The 13,690-nt window shown below is 41.1% G+C and overlaps 1 protein-coding gene across 3 annotated transcripts in view; it reads left to right on the forward strand.

Annotated features, from left to right (window-relative positions):
- The window catches only part of VAV3 (vav guanine nucleotide exchange factor 3), a 364,407-nt gene extending 354,661 nt beyond the window's left edge, over window positions 1–9,746 (forward strand). For all 3 annotated transcript variants that reach the window (XM_073896219.1, XM_073896217.1, XM_073896218.1), the window contains 2 exons: window positions 6,787–6,938; window positions 7,594–9,746. In XM_073896219.1, coding sequence (XP_073752320.1) covers window positions 6,787–6,938; window positions 7,594–7,635 — 194 coding nt within the window. In that variant the 3' untranslated portion in view covers window positions 7,636–9,746. The remainder of the gene's footprint in view (window positions 1–6,786; window positions 6,939–7,593) is intronic.
- The last annotated feature ends 3,944 nt before the right edge of the window (window positions 9,747–13,690 follow it).

The following is a 13,690-nucleotide window of genomic DNA, read 5'->3' on the forward strand; positions in this document are numbered from 1 at the left end:
AGGTTCTCCTTTGTCTGTGTTAGTAAGGAGCTCAAAGTGTTTGAGGAAGGAGGAAAGTTAGGTCCTTAATTAAAGCATGCAGTTTGCCAATGATTACTTCAGTGATAAAGGTCTCAACACAGACTTAACATTGTCTCAGAGGGTACAGATAGGAATAAAAGAGTTCTTTCTCTCAAGAAACTTCCCAAAATGATGCAATGTACTAGCAGACAGGCTATCTATAATATTAAGTGGTAAAGTGAATATTAGCCCAGGAAGTGAAAGGGATGGGAGAGAATTCACCTCAACATTCTCATTTGAATGCCACTGTTACTCGTCTATTTCTAATTCCATTCCAGGATAGGCATCTACCAGTAATTCTCACATTAGCAGCATCTTGGTATAATAGCAGAGTTTGATGAAGAAAACATGTATATGCGTTTAGAAATAGGTGGATGTGTTCTCAGTAAGGATGTAAATGTGTTTTGCAGGTTAAGCCACTCTGCAAAAAGATTTTTTTTTTATCAAATACCTTATGCCGACATCATTTACATCTAGATTTAAATCCACACTTTCCAAGGGAACATGTTGTTTTATACTCTTGTCTCCATAGATGTCAGGCATTCAGATGCTATTTTGCCAGCTTATGAGAATTAAGGACCCAAAGGCAGTGAAAATTAATGTATAGGAAGAGCAACAACAATAAGTCATGCTATAATGTGTAGAAAACTAGAAAACATCCCTACCAGTCCTTAAAATATTTGGCTAAGAGCAATGCACTGGGTGGCAGGAGAAAACTGATTAACCTTTTACCCCTAAGAAGATTCCTCAGGCATACAGTACGCTTAATGCCAAGAGACATACAGTACTTAATAGCTGTTCGGCATCTCCAAAAAAATTACAGTTATTGTAGGAATATCATTGTTAGATTATGGTTCTCAGGGATGCTGGGGAATAAAACCTGAACATATTTTACGTTCTTTTCTTTGTGTTGTGCTGGCTTTTGTTGGAAGTCTTTTTGAGCAGTTAAGTGTGCAGAAGATGAGCTCAATGAATAGGAGGAGGAGACATAGGAGCTTGCAAAATTGAATACCCTCCTGAGATACTTGTCCATTCAGCAGCCTCAGTAGCTGAGCACCAGGCCTGATCCTGTGGGGATGCAGAAGCAGTATAAGGGTTAGCCCCTGCTCTCCAGAATCAACAACTAATTGGAGCTATGCAGTAATTAAACAGCAGAGCCAGGGAGTGCCATGATGTAAGTGCCTCAGATGGCTAGAAAGAACAAGGAAGGAACGGGACAAGTGTTGTCTGGCTTGGTCAGAGAAGACTCGTGGAAAGGGCCTGAGCAGAGCTTTTGAGACAAGGAGGTTAAGGTTAGCAGGGGCAAGGTGAAGGAGCAACCTTCTAGAGTGAGCAAAAGTTTTGAGTTGAAACCAAAGCTGAGGGCCTTGGCGGGTATTCCCACCAGGTGGTCTGGGTGAAAAGAATTTATGTGACAAAATGATGGGAAAATTTGGTTAGAAAGGCAGGAAACAGTCAGACTATGAATTGCCATGGAATTCAGGGCAAGAGTTTGGATTTCATAATCTGGGAAAAGGAATGACAAATCTCTGTTTATTGTAGCTGGGAGGCAGTATTTAGAATAGAATGGAAAGAAAGTTCAAAGCAAGAATACCAAAAGGAGGCAGTTGTCTTAGTTTAGAAATGGCATAAGTACCTGGGTTGGGATGCTGGAGCTGAGAATTCAGTGAAGGAATAACTTCATTTTTCAGAGGAAGAAGAGAGTGAATAAAAAGCATACTGACTTTGCAAGCGTAGTTTGCCAAGAATTCGAAAGTCACTGAAAAGACAAAAATGTGGAAGTTTGAGCTAGATCACAAGGAGGAAGATGATGACTTTGGTTTCAGGCAGGTCACATCAGAGATAATGGTGGTCCTTCATGGCAGTGTCATGAAAACATCTGAAATTACAGACTGGAATTTAGGTGAGGACGCGGAGCATATCCCAGAATCTGTTCCATTCATTGTGGGGGGAAAAAATTAGTCTCAAGTGAAGCCAGCAGAGGAGTCAAGGCTTAACCATGGGGGAATAGCTACCATTCAGCTAAGATTATAATATTTTAGATAAGATTGAAGAAGATTCTAATTGTAGCTACTAGACATGAATGCCAGTGTGTATAAAGCTTTTAGGGTTAGGTAAGAGAGAGGGTAGCACACTGATATCATGTATCTGAAACAGATTCATGTCCACTGTGTACAGTGAGGCATTATCCATATTACTTCAGGAATGTTAGATATTTTAAAATTAGAGACAGGCTATCTGACCTAATATCTACCAATTGAGATTATTTAAATTGCATTTAATTGTGTTTTCACTGATTTCTTATTTCATCCTTCTGGAGCTAACTTATCTCTTGTTATATTTCAGACTGCTGACTTACATTACCTTCATTAGAAATTTTGAAGAAATACAATCTTCTTTTATTGCTTTATGGATAAAATAGTACCAGAGAGATAATCAAGGATGGACACTTAGAAAGCAGCTAAAGGAGAGAATTCTAATACTTGCCAGAAGTAATGTGTAGAATGGGGGGTTCACAAATGGGGTAGGAATCTTGGCACCAGATTTTCTGCCAATAATACAGTTAGATATGAGCCATTTTTCTCATTAGAGATAGCATCCCTTCCTCTCTCTAATAGTGGGTATAACAGGATCTGAAGGAAATTTATACCAGTTATGTTGCATGGCCATAAGGGAATTGAGCAGATTGTAAAATTAATTGTAATGGCATGTACCACTGAATTTTAAAATTTAAAAAATGTGTGGAAGATGCAATGGATTAGAAAAGAAACTTGATTATCAATGAGGATATGTCTCAGGGTAGATTAAAAGTAAATATGTAAGGCCATTCATGAGGAAAGTGTCATGAATGCATCAGTGCATATATGAAGGATCCGTAGCCCATGGTTCCAAGAGCAACTGAATCGCATCCAATTTCCATGGCCAGTCTACTTGGATAGTACCTGAGTATCCCCTTCATGAGCTACTGCCATTCATAAGTATCACAGAACCCCTTCCTGACAAGAGTATTACCTTCAGGAGAATTCTTTGGCTCTCAGATCCATCAGTGGCCTGAAAGAGACAGAATATATTGCAAGATTATATGGACTCATTCCAGTTTGTTTAACCCACTTTCACCTCATCCTTGGTCCTAGAAACTTTTTGTCACAGTTTAGATTAGGTCCTGGTACAAGTAACGGAAATCCAAAAATCATTGGCTTAAACAGGCTAGACCTCTATTTCTCTTTATAATAAAATCCTGGAAGTGGTCAGTCCATGGCTTGGGGAAGGTCATCTCTTCATTAAATCTTCAGTAACTCAGCTTCCCTCAAGCTTATGAGCCACCGTCCTTAATGTGAGGCCTTTCTTCTCATGGACCCAAATGGTAGCTTTCACATTCCACACAGCAGGAGAGAATAAAGAACCAAAAAAGAAAGGTGAATGCATGTGCCAGCTGCCTTGCCAGGAAAAGTCCCACAAGCTGCCTCACAATACCCTTGCTTATATCCCGGTGGCAGGAACTCAGTCATAAGCTGCGTAGACCTGCAAGAAGACAGAGAAATGAAGTGTGCCTTTTGGGCAAACACAGCCTGACCAAATAACCTATTACAGGGATGAAGGGGGGAATAAATATTGGAAGAAAATGTATAACCATGCCTTTCTTTTCCTTTACAATGGCACCATGGCATTGACAGGTGGAGTTTGATAACTGCCTAGGGAGGGATCTGATGCACAGCAGTCCAGCAGTTAAGGGCCTGGACCCTGAAATCCTCCTGCCTGGCTTTGAATCCAGGTCATTCTAAGATATCAAGGGGAAACAGTACCAGTACCTTCCTCTTTGAATTGTTGGGATGATTAAATTAAATGCTGAATATAAAACATAGAACGTGGCATTTAACACTTCAGGACCACTTGATAACCTTTTGCTTTTATTATTTAAAAGTAAAGTGAAAAGTTTCTGAGGGTAGAGTTTTTACATATAACTTTTCCATACATTCCTAAAATTGGGAGATGTATTTACTTTTCCAGATATGATAAGATTTGGAACGATTTACATTTTTTGTGTGTGTGGAAATAAGCTAGCATGTGCATGCTTGATTGAGGGTTGGGGTGGTGCCTAACAAACCATATGAGTGACTTCCCTATAGGCTCTGCATGTTTCGTTGACACTACTCTATAGGCTCTTGCCTCTTTATATCAGTTTTGTTGTGAAGCATATTTTCCATTAAGAATTTACAGGCTCCCCCTTTCCACTGGTATAACAAAGTGGGAATTGTGCATGGAGGTCACCCTCGGATGGAAAGGGTTCAAAGATGGCACCGTGGAGTGGGTGTGCTGTGTTCATCTGTAAAGGGATAGACGGCTCTAAATTTCAGAACTAATGTCGGTCAAAATCTAAAAATCTGGCTTGTCCTTTATTTAGAAATGGTGATAGGGGAGAAGTGGGTGAAAGCGAAGCTTGAGATTCCAACTTTGATGTGACCGTTTCCTTATGATGATAGACAACGAAATAGCTGTGTTGAGATATTTTTTTGCCATTACCTAAATGCTCTTTTGCTTCTCTCTTTTTCTTTCTTTCTCTAAGCCCCTTCTTTGTTCTGTGGGTTTTCTTTTGTAACTCCTCCAGACTACAGCTTTGTTCCCCCTTCTTCCACTCCTTTCTGGTCAGGTACTGCTTTACTGCTTTTTTATGTCTTTTCCACTTGCTTCTGTTTGCAAATAAAATATTTTGACTTCTGTGTATGGCTTCTCGTATAGATGCATCTCCCCACAAATAGTCCCTAGAGTCACATTCCCACTGTGTAGTTTCCTCTTCTCTGTCATAAAGTCATTGTTTGTCATGACATTTCATTCCTCTGGTCTTGTGTGTGTGCTCATGTTACGTATTTCTGTCAGACATTTTTGAATTTTATTTTATCTGTTGGGGGAGAGGTTGGGAAGGGTAGGGGGCTGAAAGTATAAAGTGGGGGATGAACCACTCTATTAAAATCATTAGTTTTCTTGAGGCTCAGAAATTTTAGTTGAGGAAAGCCAACATTTACATAGTCCCATTAAGAAAATAAACAGAACCAAGACCCCAACTTTGTGTCCAACTAGAAAAGTAAAGTTCGTGTTGCTTGGAAGGATGACTGTGCCCCTCAGTTTGTGTACAGGCATTCTGGTCTTAATTTCTGTCACAAGCCCGAGAATTTAATGGCTGTTTATGTGCCAGGTAGGGGAGTACATTATGGCTAGGTCAAGTATGTTTTCTTACAGATTTTTAAAAATTAACCTGTAAGTCCCAGTGGAATCATAACCTTTAGTACCAGAAAGACCTTAGACATCAGCTAACAGAGACCTTTCATTTTATAGGTGAGAGACATGTGGCCTCGAGGGTTAAAGAGACTTATGCAAGGTCACACGGTTACTCTGATGATTGGTTTTTCCATCACAGGGGTGTTTTTATGTGCACTAACTCTGAGAGTAGTGCCCCAGTAATGGGACAGGTTTCAGTAAGAAAACTATTAAAGTGGTTTGTGTTCGAACAGTAAAGTAAAATGACCATATTTTTACGCCCTTTACAGTTCTGAAATCTACAGCATTGCTATTCGTTTATCTTATGGTAGACACCTGGAGACTCAAAGACTGTCACTGTAAAGCCCCAAGTAATAGGCTAGCGCTCCCTGTCCCCAAGTGGGCAGACTCTTTCAGGCTAACACCAGTTGTAAGCTCGGCTGCCTGGGCCCTAGGAACTGTTAAAAATACAGATGTATGGCATTTCCCATTTGTTTCTTTTTCTTATACTTCCGTTCCTCTACCGTTTAAGGTTTATAAAGTCCCACCATTCCCAGGTGAGTGATTCTTAGAATCACTGCACATATAATTGAAAATACTTTATAACCCCAAGGAGCAACAGGTAGAGAAATTAGTATGAAATGTGTCACAAAACACAGAGAAGAACAAACGTACAGCTTGAACTGAGTTTTTCTTTCAGGGTAGGGCGGGTTAGGACAGGGAGTAAGTTAGCTCTTCTCCTACCATAAAACCTGAATATAGAAAATGAACACACTGACCTCTTGTATTTGAGTACATTCCTTCAGCAGAGTTTTTTATACTTGCAGTATTTGTTTGAAAGAAAGGACAAATTGATAGTGTTTATGTGTTCTTCCAGTGAAACCTCATTTCAGCTTCACATAATGAAATTCTATATAAAACAACAACTGAGTTTGTTCCCAAATAGTTTTAACCCCCCCAAAAAAGGCTGGTTGGGGGAGGAAGAGCCATTTAACTAGAAGCAATGACATGGATTCAAGAGGAGAATTTCAGAGCAAAACATTTGGTTGTTTTGAGTCTCAGTTGAAGAAATTATGAGGTAAAAATGTAAAGCTTTGACCTTAGAGGTTCTTGTTAGAAATGGATTATCATGCCATCAATAGGAAATTTATGCTAGTTATTTTAGATTCTATCTCCTTGGATAGTAATTTAGAGATTAACTTTTTTTTTTTTTTTAACAAAAACGAGTCCCTGCCTTGAGATTCTTGTGAAGAATGAAACAGAACAATGGTTCTTTAAGCATTATGAAGTGAACTTGACTACACCTGACTGAATTGAAACAGTTGTGCTGCTTTCAAGCTCCTCCACCATTATCACTAGTCTGTAGTGAAGTCATGGCTGTGCATTTTGATAGCATCTAGAACATTCATCTGAGCAGGCGCTGATGGTTGTTAAACCGCAGATCAGTTCTGACTCCCCATCATTTCTTTACAGTGCTAAGTCCAAAAGTGCTGGGCATTGCCATTGCTCGGTATGACTTCTGTGCCAGAGACATGCGAGAGTTATCCTTGCTGAAAGGAGATGTGGTGAAGATTTACACAAAAATGAGTGCGAATGGCTGGTGGAGAGGAGAAGTAAACGGCAGGGTGAGTTGACCCTCTTGAGGTGCTCATGCAGCTGAATGAAGCGGACCGGGCGGTCGTTGGCACCCCCTGTGGGGGCTGGGGAGAAGCCTTCAGCCCACAGAGCCGGGGCTCTGGAGCGTGGTGGTGGTCCTCACTGAAAACAGGCATTCAAGAAAAATACGGTGAATGGATACGATCATGGCATAAATAAAGTTCACCTGGGCAAGTTTGAGGGCTTCCTCTTTGGAAAAGGATTGAGGAACATTTCAGTTCTTTTTAGTCCATAAGCCTCAGAGCATAAATTTTATGTGGAATACAGAATATTTATAAGAGCTGCTGATCTAAATTGGAAAGAATGGGACATAGCACCCTTGTCTTTGTATCCTGTTCTAGAGCAGAAACGGGAAGCGTTAAGTAGGAGAGCCCTTATTACACTTAATTTACATATTTGTTTGCTAGCAGATTAGAACACTGCGTAGGCTTATTTTATCCCTCTGTCGCTATCATTCATGCTCTCAGGCTTCTAGGGCAGTTAAATCAATCTTCCTTACCTACAGTGGCCATAAAATCCCAGCTTAATCGGGGTGTTGTAAAAACGAAATGCTCTGTTTGTAGAACCCTTTGAAATGCCAGATGCAAAGTCACGTTGCTATGTTGGTTGCTTTTTCTTTTTTAGGTGGGCTGGTTTCCATCCACGTACGTGGAAGAGGATGAATAAATTGCACCCCAGAGTTGCACCCTGCACCAGAAATCTCAGAGGAGGGATACACAGAAGCCTGCACATCATTGGGAATTAACTGAAGTGTTTAAAAAGCCACATTTCTGGCTCTTCAACCTCCTCCCTCCTCCCCCCCTCCTGTCTTAATGCTGGGATTTCTAAAGATGCTGGGTACTGACAGATTAATGGCTTGCCTCGAGCTGTGCAAGAAACAGCCTGCCAGTCTGTCATTGTCGGGGACCAGGGCAAAGCCCAAAGCTGCTTTTCCCAAAAGAGCCCTGCAAACACATTGGTTCGTGTTCCTTTTTACTCCGTGCGGTCAGACACCATGAACGCCAGCTATTAGTAAATGTGGAACACATATTTACTTTCTTCTCACGTGCCATTCGCCAGAATTTTGGATGGTACGAAGAAGCAGAAGTTTCATTTTGTTGCTTTTCCCGGCATGAGGAAAAATTTGAGTTTTGCTGTTTGGGCAGCTTACGGGAAAGGTCCAGCACTGCTCGTGTCTTCAGTTGTCTCATAAGGTGACTCATTGCCTGGCAAACTCTTTAACACCCAGATGTGACTCATGATAAAATAGAAGAGGCAAATGCTCAGGTTTGCCTCATAAGTGACGTATCCCAGAGGGGTTTTAATTATTCATTTGATGTTCTGATTATATTTGTAAACTTCTTTATAAAAAAACATAAAAGCGAGTGTCTTCCTATTAAATTTTCACAACCTTCGTGATTTCGTAGGGTTATTTTGGAAATGTGTACTTGATGAAATAATCTGGGCTGGGTATGTTCTAGTTCCAAGTAACCTGGGTAAGGTGACGTTGTTTACAGAAATAGATCAAGGGCTGTAATTGAGAGTAAGTCATTTTATAGAAGCAACATCTATGAAAATAGGCCTTCCTGCCCCCCCCCCCCCCCCCCCCCCCCGCAAAAAAAAAAAAAAAAGACCTGGTACATATCTGCTGAATCTCACATTTTCCTGGAGTATTTACAAGCAGCACAAATAACTTTGCTGCAGATCTTGCAAGGGAAACACAGCTGGGTCCTTTATGCATTTCTGGGAGGGGAGAGTCCCTAAGGCTTTTCTGGTCTTATTTGCTGTGGGCTCCCACCTTCTCACTAGGACCTTCCCATCTGCAGGCCCTTTTGGGGTGTGTGCTAACTGACAGGAAGACCAGTTTTGCGGTGCATTTATTTGACCAAGCTTTTACTTTTTATGTGAGAAGTTTAAATATGTTCTTCCTGGGATATAGAGTCCTCAGTCAAGGCAGTCAAGTTAAGACACTAACTTGGCCCTTTCCTGATGAAATATTTTCCCCAGAGCAGAAGTCTTGTTCCAACATGATTCAGAAAGTGTTTCATGCTTGAAAACAACAAAGCAAAACATTAGAAGCATTAACTTACTAGAGCCAAACGGAACATTCGGTTCTGAAATTTTAGATCATCTTTGAAATATGAGGTAGGTGTGGCCTGCCCTCTCCCCAACCCACTTTAATGCCAGAACTTGATGTTCATTAGACACTTCCTCCTTCAGAGACCTTTGTGAGCTAGGACTTCTCAAAAGATAGATTCAGGACCTTTACCTCAGAATTATGTAAACTGTGATTGCGTTTTAGAAAAGTTATTGTTTGCTAAAACCAATTAAGTTTTTGTATATGTGTAAATGATCACAAAAATGAATTTTATAAAATGTTCTTTCTGTACAGTCAAGTTGTACCCTTGAGACGCACTCTTGGAGTGGATTCTTTCCTATGAAGTCTTATCTGTGACTGTGTCTCGGGAATGTTTTGTCTGTTACTGTCAGCCAAATGTCGTTATGGAGAAAGTCGCGTCACACAAAATGAAACACTCCTGTGTACAGTACTGTAGCTTGTACTGTTTCTTTTATTGTTATTTTAGCCAATAGCCCCCCTCCTTTACAAGTGGTGTTTGGTCTTCTCGTTGCATTTCATGGACCTGGGGGTTTCCTAGCAGAGGACATTAGAGCTCCTTTTCATGACATTACCGATTACATCTTTGTCTGTGTTTAATACTTTGTATTGGAAATTTTAAATGCTGCAGATTTGTGTAGATTTCTAATACCAAAGACAGAAGTAAACGTTTCTTTCCATATGCTTTGTCTTGCCTGTATGCTGCCATTGTGTAATATGGTGAATTAGAGAGGTATTTCACTTTGTAATATTTTGTAAATATGTCAATACAATAGTTACTACTTGCATTAAATTGATTTCTTGAGAGTTGAAGAGTCTTTCCATGAACAATTCCACAATTCAAAATATACCAGCCTCATAATAAACATGGGAATAGAAGCCCTAATTTTGATTAGAGTTAGCTCGGGATTGCTGCCTCAGTTATGACCAGTGACCTGTAGGATATGCTCGGTGGTCTCATATAATATCCACTGACATGTTTACTATGTGTCGCACACTGTTCTAAATGCTTTTTGTGGACTAACTTACAACAACTCCAGAAGGTAGAACCCTTCATTATCTCCATTTTTCCAGATGAAGAAACCAAGGCAGCACGACCCAGATCACACAGCTGGTAAGCATCGGGACTGGGGTTCTGACTTTGGCATTCTGGCTTCAGAGCCTGAAGAGCCACTACGACCCCATAGTACCACATTTTAGGAGGCAAAAGAGAGATGATAAATGTTTCTAAGATTACATAGTCAAGAACCTATTTGATGCAAAATAGCGGTTTAAGCAATTGAAGATGAACACAATTCAGGAACATTTGCCTGTTCTTGCCTCGTAGAAGAAAACCTCAAACATATTTCCTAGAGCGACTGTGTCAGAGATTGAACTTTTTCTGTCTTGATTCAGATTTTGCACAGAAAATAATGAACTGCTAAAGCAGAAAGATCCAGAGGCAAGTTTCCTTTGGCAGAGCCAGCCTGAGGATTGTCCGCGGTAGGTGGGGGCAGGCTGACTCAGAAGAGGGTGGGAGCCTGTTCTCTCTAAGGGCCAGGAAAGCCTTGTTCCCCAGGAGTAGACAGGAGTAGCTTCTGCTTGGCGTCACCAGCACAACTGCGTTCAGAAATACAAAATCCCCCTATTTCCTTATGGTACAGTGGGTTATCCAGCCCTATTCCCTTCACTTGAAGAGCCTATGCCTTTGGTGTTTTTGTTTTATCCCTTCAGTTTGACTTTTAACATTCATGTGACTTTTAGACCTATCAAATCCTCATCATCCTCACTGCCACTGAGGACTCCCTCTTTATTACTTAACATGGGAATATATGCTTTATAACATTCCCTTGTGCTTTGTCTTCCATCCAGTAATTGATAAAAACTACGTAATGATATGGATACGTAATCTCTAGGTCCGACAGCCGTACAGAAGAGCAGTGAGAACTTGGCCCCAGACATCAGAAGGCACATCTGGGTCCATATCGCATCAGGCCACACAAGGCCTCAGCCAATCATGATAACAATGACGCCTGTCTCAGAGGATGGTTGTGAGACTCAACTGAGGTCGTACCTATGCAGTGAAAGTGTGTCTGACATATCCTGAACCATTTTTGCCGTTATTATCATCACCCTTGTCAGATGGATTTGCTGGCAAATTTGGGTAGTTGCCATATTAATCTTTGAATTCCTTTAGCATAATTCAGCCTTATTTATTGGATTAAGGAGTGGAACTCTGCAGATCCTAAATTAGTCTCTGTAGGAAAGAAATTCAACCCTTTGATGTCACAGGAAGAGTGAGAGTCCTAGCATCCATCAGGTCTGGGTTCAAACCTCAGCTGTGCTGTTGACTTCTCTGAAATCAATTTCTCTTCTATAATAAAGGGATAATTATAAGTGTCTGAGGGGCTCGTATGAAAGATAAACCATAACGTGAGAAAGATGCCCAGCAGAGAGCCTGGCACATGGTGAGTACTCAAGAAGTGTTTATCTCCTCCCCTTTATGAACTATAAAATACTCAGGAATCAAGTTATATATTTGCAGCTTTTATTCTGAGTACTAGAGTTAATGCTTTTGTTTCTTAAACATGGTTTAATTTTGAGCATTCAAATTACAGATGGAATAAAAGGTGTGTGTTCAGGAAGATTAATATGCAAACCCACAAACAATCTCAGAAGATGATTTTAACATCTCCACATTATTTTCACTAGGAAAATGGAGTTTTCACCCAGCTCATTATCATTTAGACCCAGTCCATTAGTCACCTCATTTTTCATTGAGAATAGTTTTCTGGGATCAGGTGGACTCTAATTAGGAACGTTATGCCCTCATGTCTTGCAGACTTTGGAAGGCACCTTATTGCAAGTAACGGACACGTCCCAGAAAGAAGATAAAAAAGGGATCCTATCTCTAGTTAGATGCCATCAATTAGACAGGATTGGGGAAATAGTGATAGACACATACAAAAAATGTAAAGGATTCTAGACTCTGGCTCTGTCAGAAAGTTCCAGAGTTTCTAGGCACAATGCAACTAGGGTAACTCAGATATTGAGAGACTTCAGTGCAGAAATAGAATGTACACAAAAGTTTCCTTGTGCCCTGTGTTTTAATAGACACCAGGGTCCATGTTGAGTCCTGAGCTGGGGGAAGGTGAACTAAAGGATGGCCGATGTGTCCAACCCATCGTCTGCTGCCAGAGCCTTGTTCCCTTTCCCCGGCCAAGTGTGCCTGGGCAAAGCACACAAGATCTTTGTCTCTGAAAATAAAGAGGTTAACTGGTTGAATTCTGTTACTTCAATTTTAGCTCCATAGTTTTGTGAAATTCTGGTGGGTTTTTTCTTCATGTTTCAGGATAAAGAAATTCAAAGACTTCATCAAAATGTGCACATTTTAAAATACACCAGCACTAACCACGCGAGTCAAATATCTGGTTGTATTGATGAGTAATTGCATAATTATTTCGTGGCTGTAAGTGGCATGAGGGCAGCTCCATTCATCTGCCTTATTCATGTTGGTGTCAGGGACTGTTGGGGAGTGGATTCTTGTGTGGGGGCTTGTGGGCACTAACTCAAGATTCTGCGGCAGAACCACTAAGCAGGCCTTGAACTTGGACTCTAACAGTGGAGTTCCGTGTGGATGGTTACCACGAAACGTCAGAAACCACAGCCACTCGCAGGACCACTGGAGATTGGCCAGTTCTTGGCGGGTAACATGACACAACCTCTCTCAGAATTAATTGCTTGGGCACCTGTGCTCCTGGACATCACCCATAGCCACAGTACATTCGAGTTACTGCGGCATGCCCACAGGGGGCAGACATGCAAGTGAGCTACATGTAGTCTAGATTTGCCTCCTGCCAATAACAAACAGTAAACAGAAACCTCCCTGCACCTGCGACTCACAAGGTCTTTTCACAGACTCCAGGGCATCAGGTTTAGAGCAGTACCTGAAAGGCAGGTAGGCTGGCCTTGTTCTCTGTCCATCTCAGAGATGAGAAGACTGAGGCTTGGCAGAATGATCCAGCCTGCCCAAGGTCAGATCGATGGCAGCCTGCAGACTGAAACTCTTGGCAAAGTAAGGACTCAAACCCAGGTGTCCTGGCCCCAAGTCAAATAAACGATCTTTACTCTCCTCTGTGACACAGCGATGCGTGCGAGCTTCTGATTTTTCAAAATTATTTCTACAATTCCTGGGGCCTTTATCCTGGGAATCTTTCAGGGAGCTGCTACCTGCACTGTGTGCAGCTGCTGAGATCCTAGGTCAGGTGGAAATGTGACTGGGTCACAACACTTGCACCTCTTGCTGTCAGCGTGTACTGATGTGATTGAAATGTGTCGATTTTTTTTTTTAAGATTTTATTTTGAAGCAATCTCTACACCCAATGCAGGGCTCGAACCCACAACCCCAAGATCAAGAGTTGCATGCTCTGTCAACTGAGCCAGCCAGGCGCCCCTCAATTGTGTCAATCTAATAATGACTCAGAAGTTTGATCAGAGAATGTTTTTGAGTTTTTTAGTGATTTGAATGGTCTCTCCTCAGAAAGGGAAGGGTTTTTTTTTCTTGTTGTTTTGCTTTGTTTTCAGTGATAATTTAAGATCTGTCATCTTTTCCCAATTGGATATTCTATTTTTATAGTCATATGTGTA

This window comes from Callorhinus ursinus, unplaced genomic scaffold (assembly GCF_003265705.2).
Source record: "Callorhinus ursinus isolate GAN/ISIS: 27379988/994484 unplaced genomic scaffold, GSC_fseal_2.0 scaffold9, whole genome shotgun sequence".
Taxonomy (NCBI): Eukaryota; Metazoa; Chordata; class Mammalia; order Carnivora; family Otariidae; genus Callorhinus; species Callorhinus ursinus.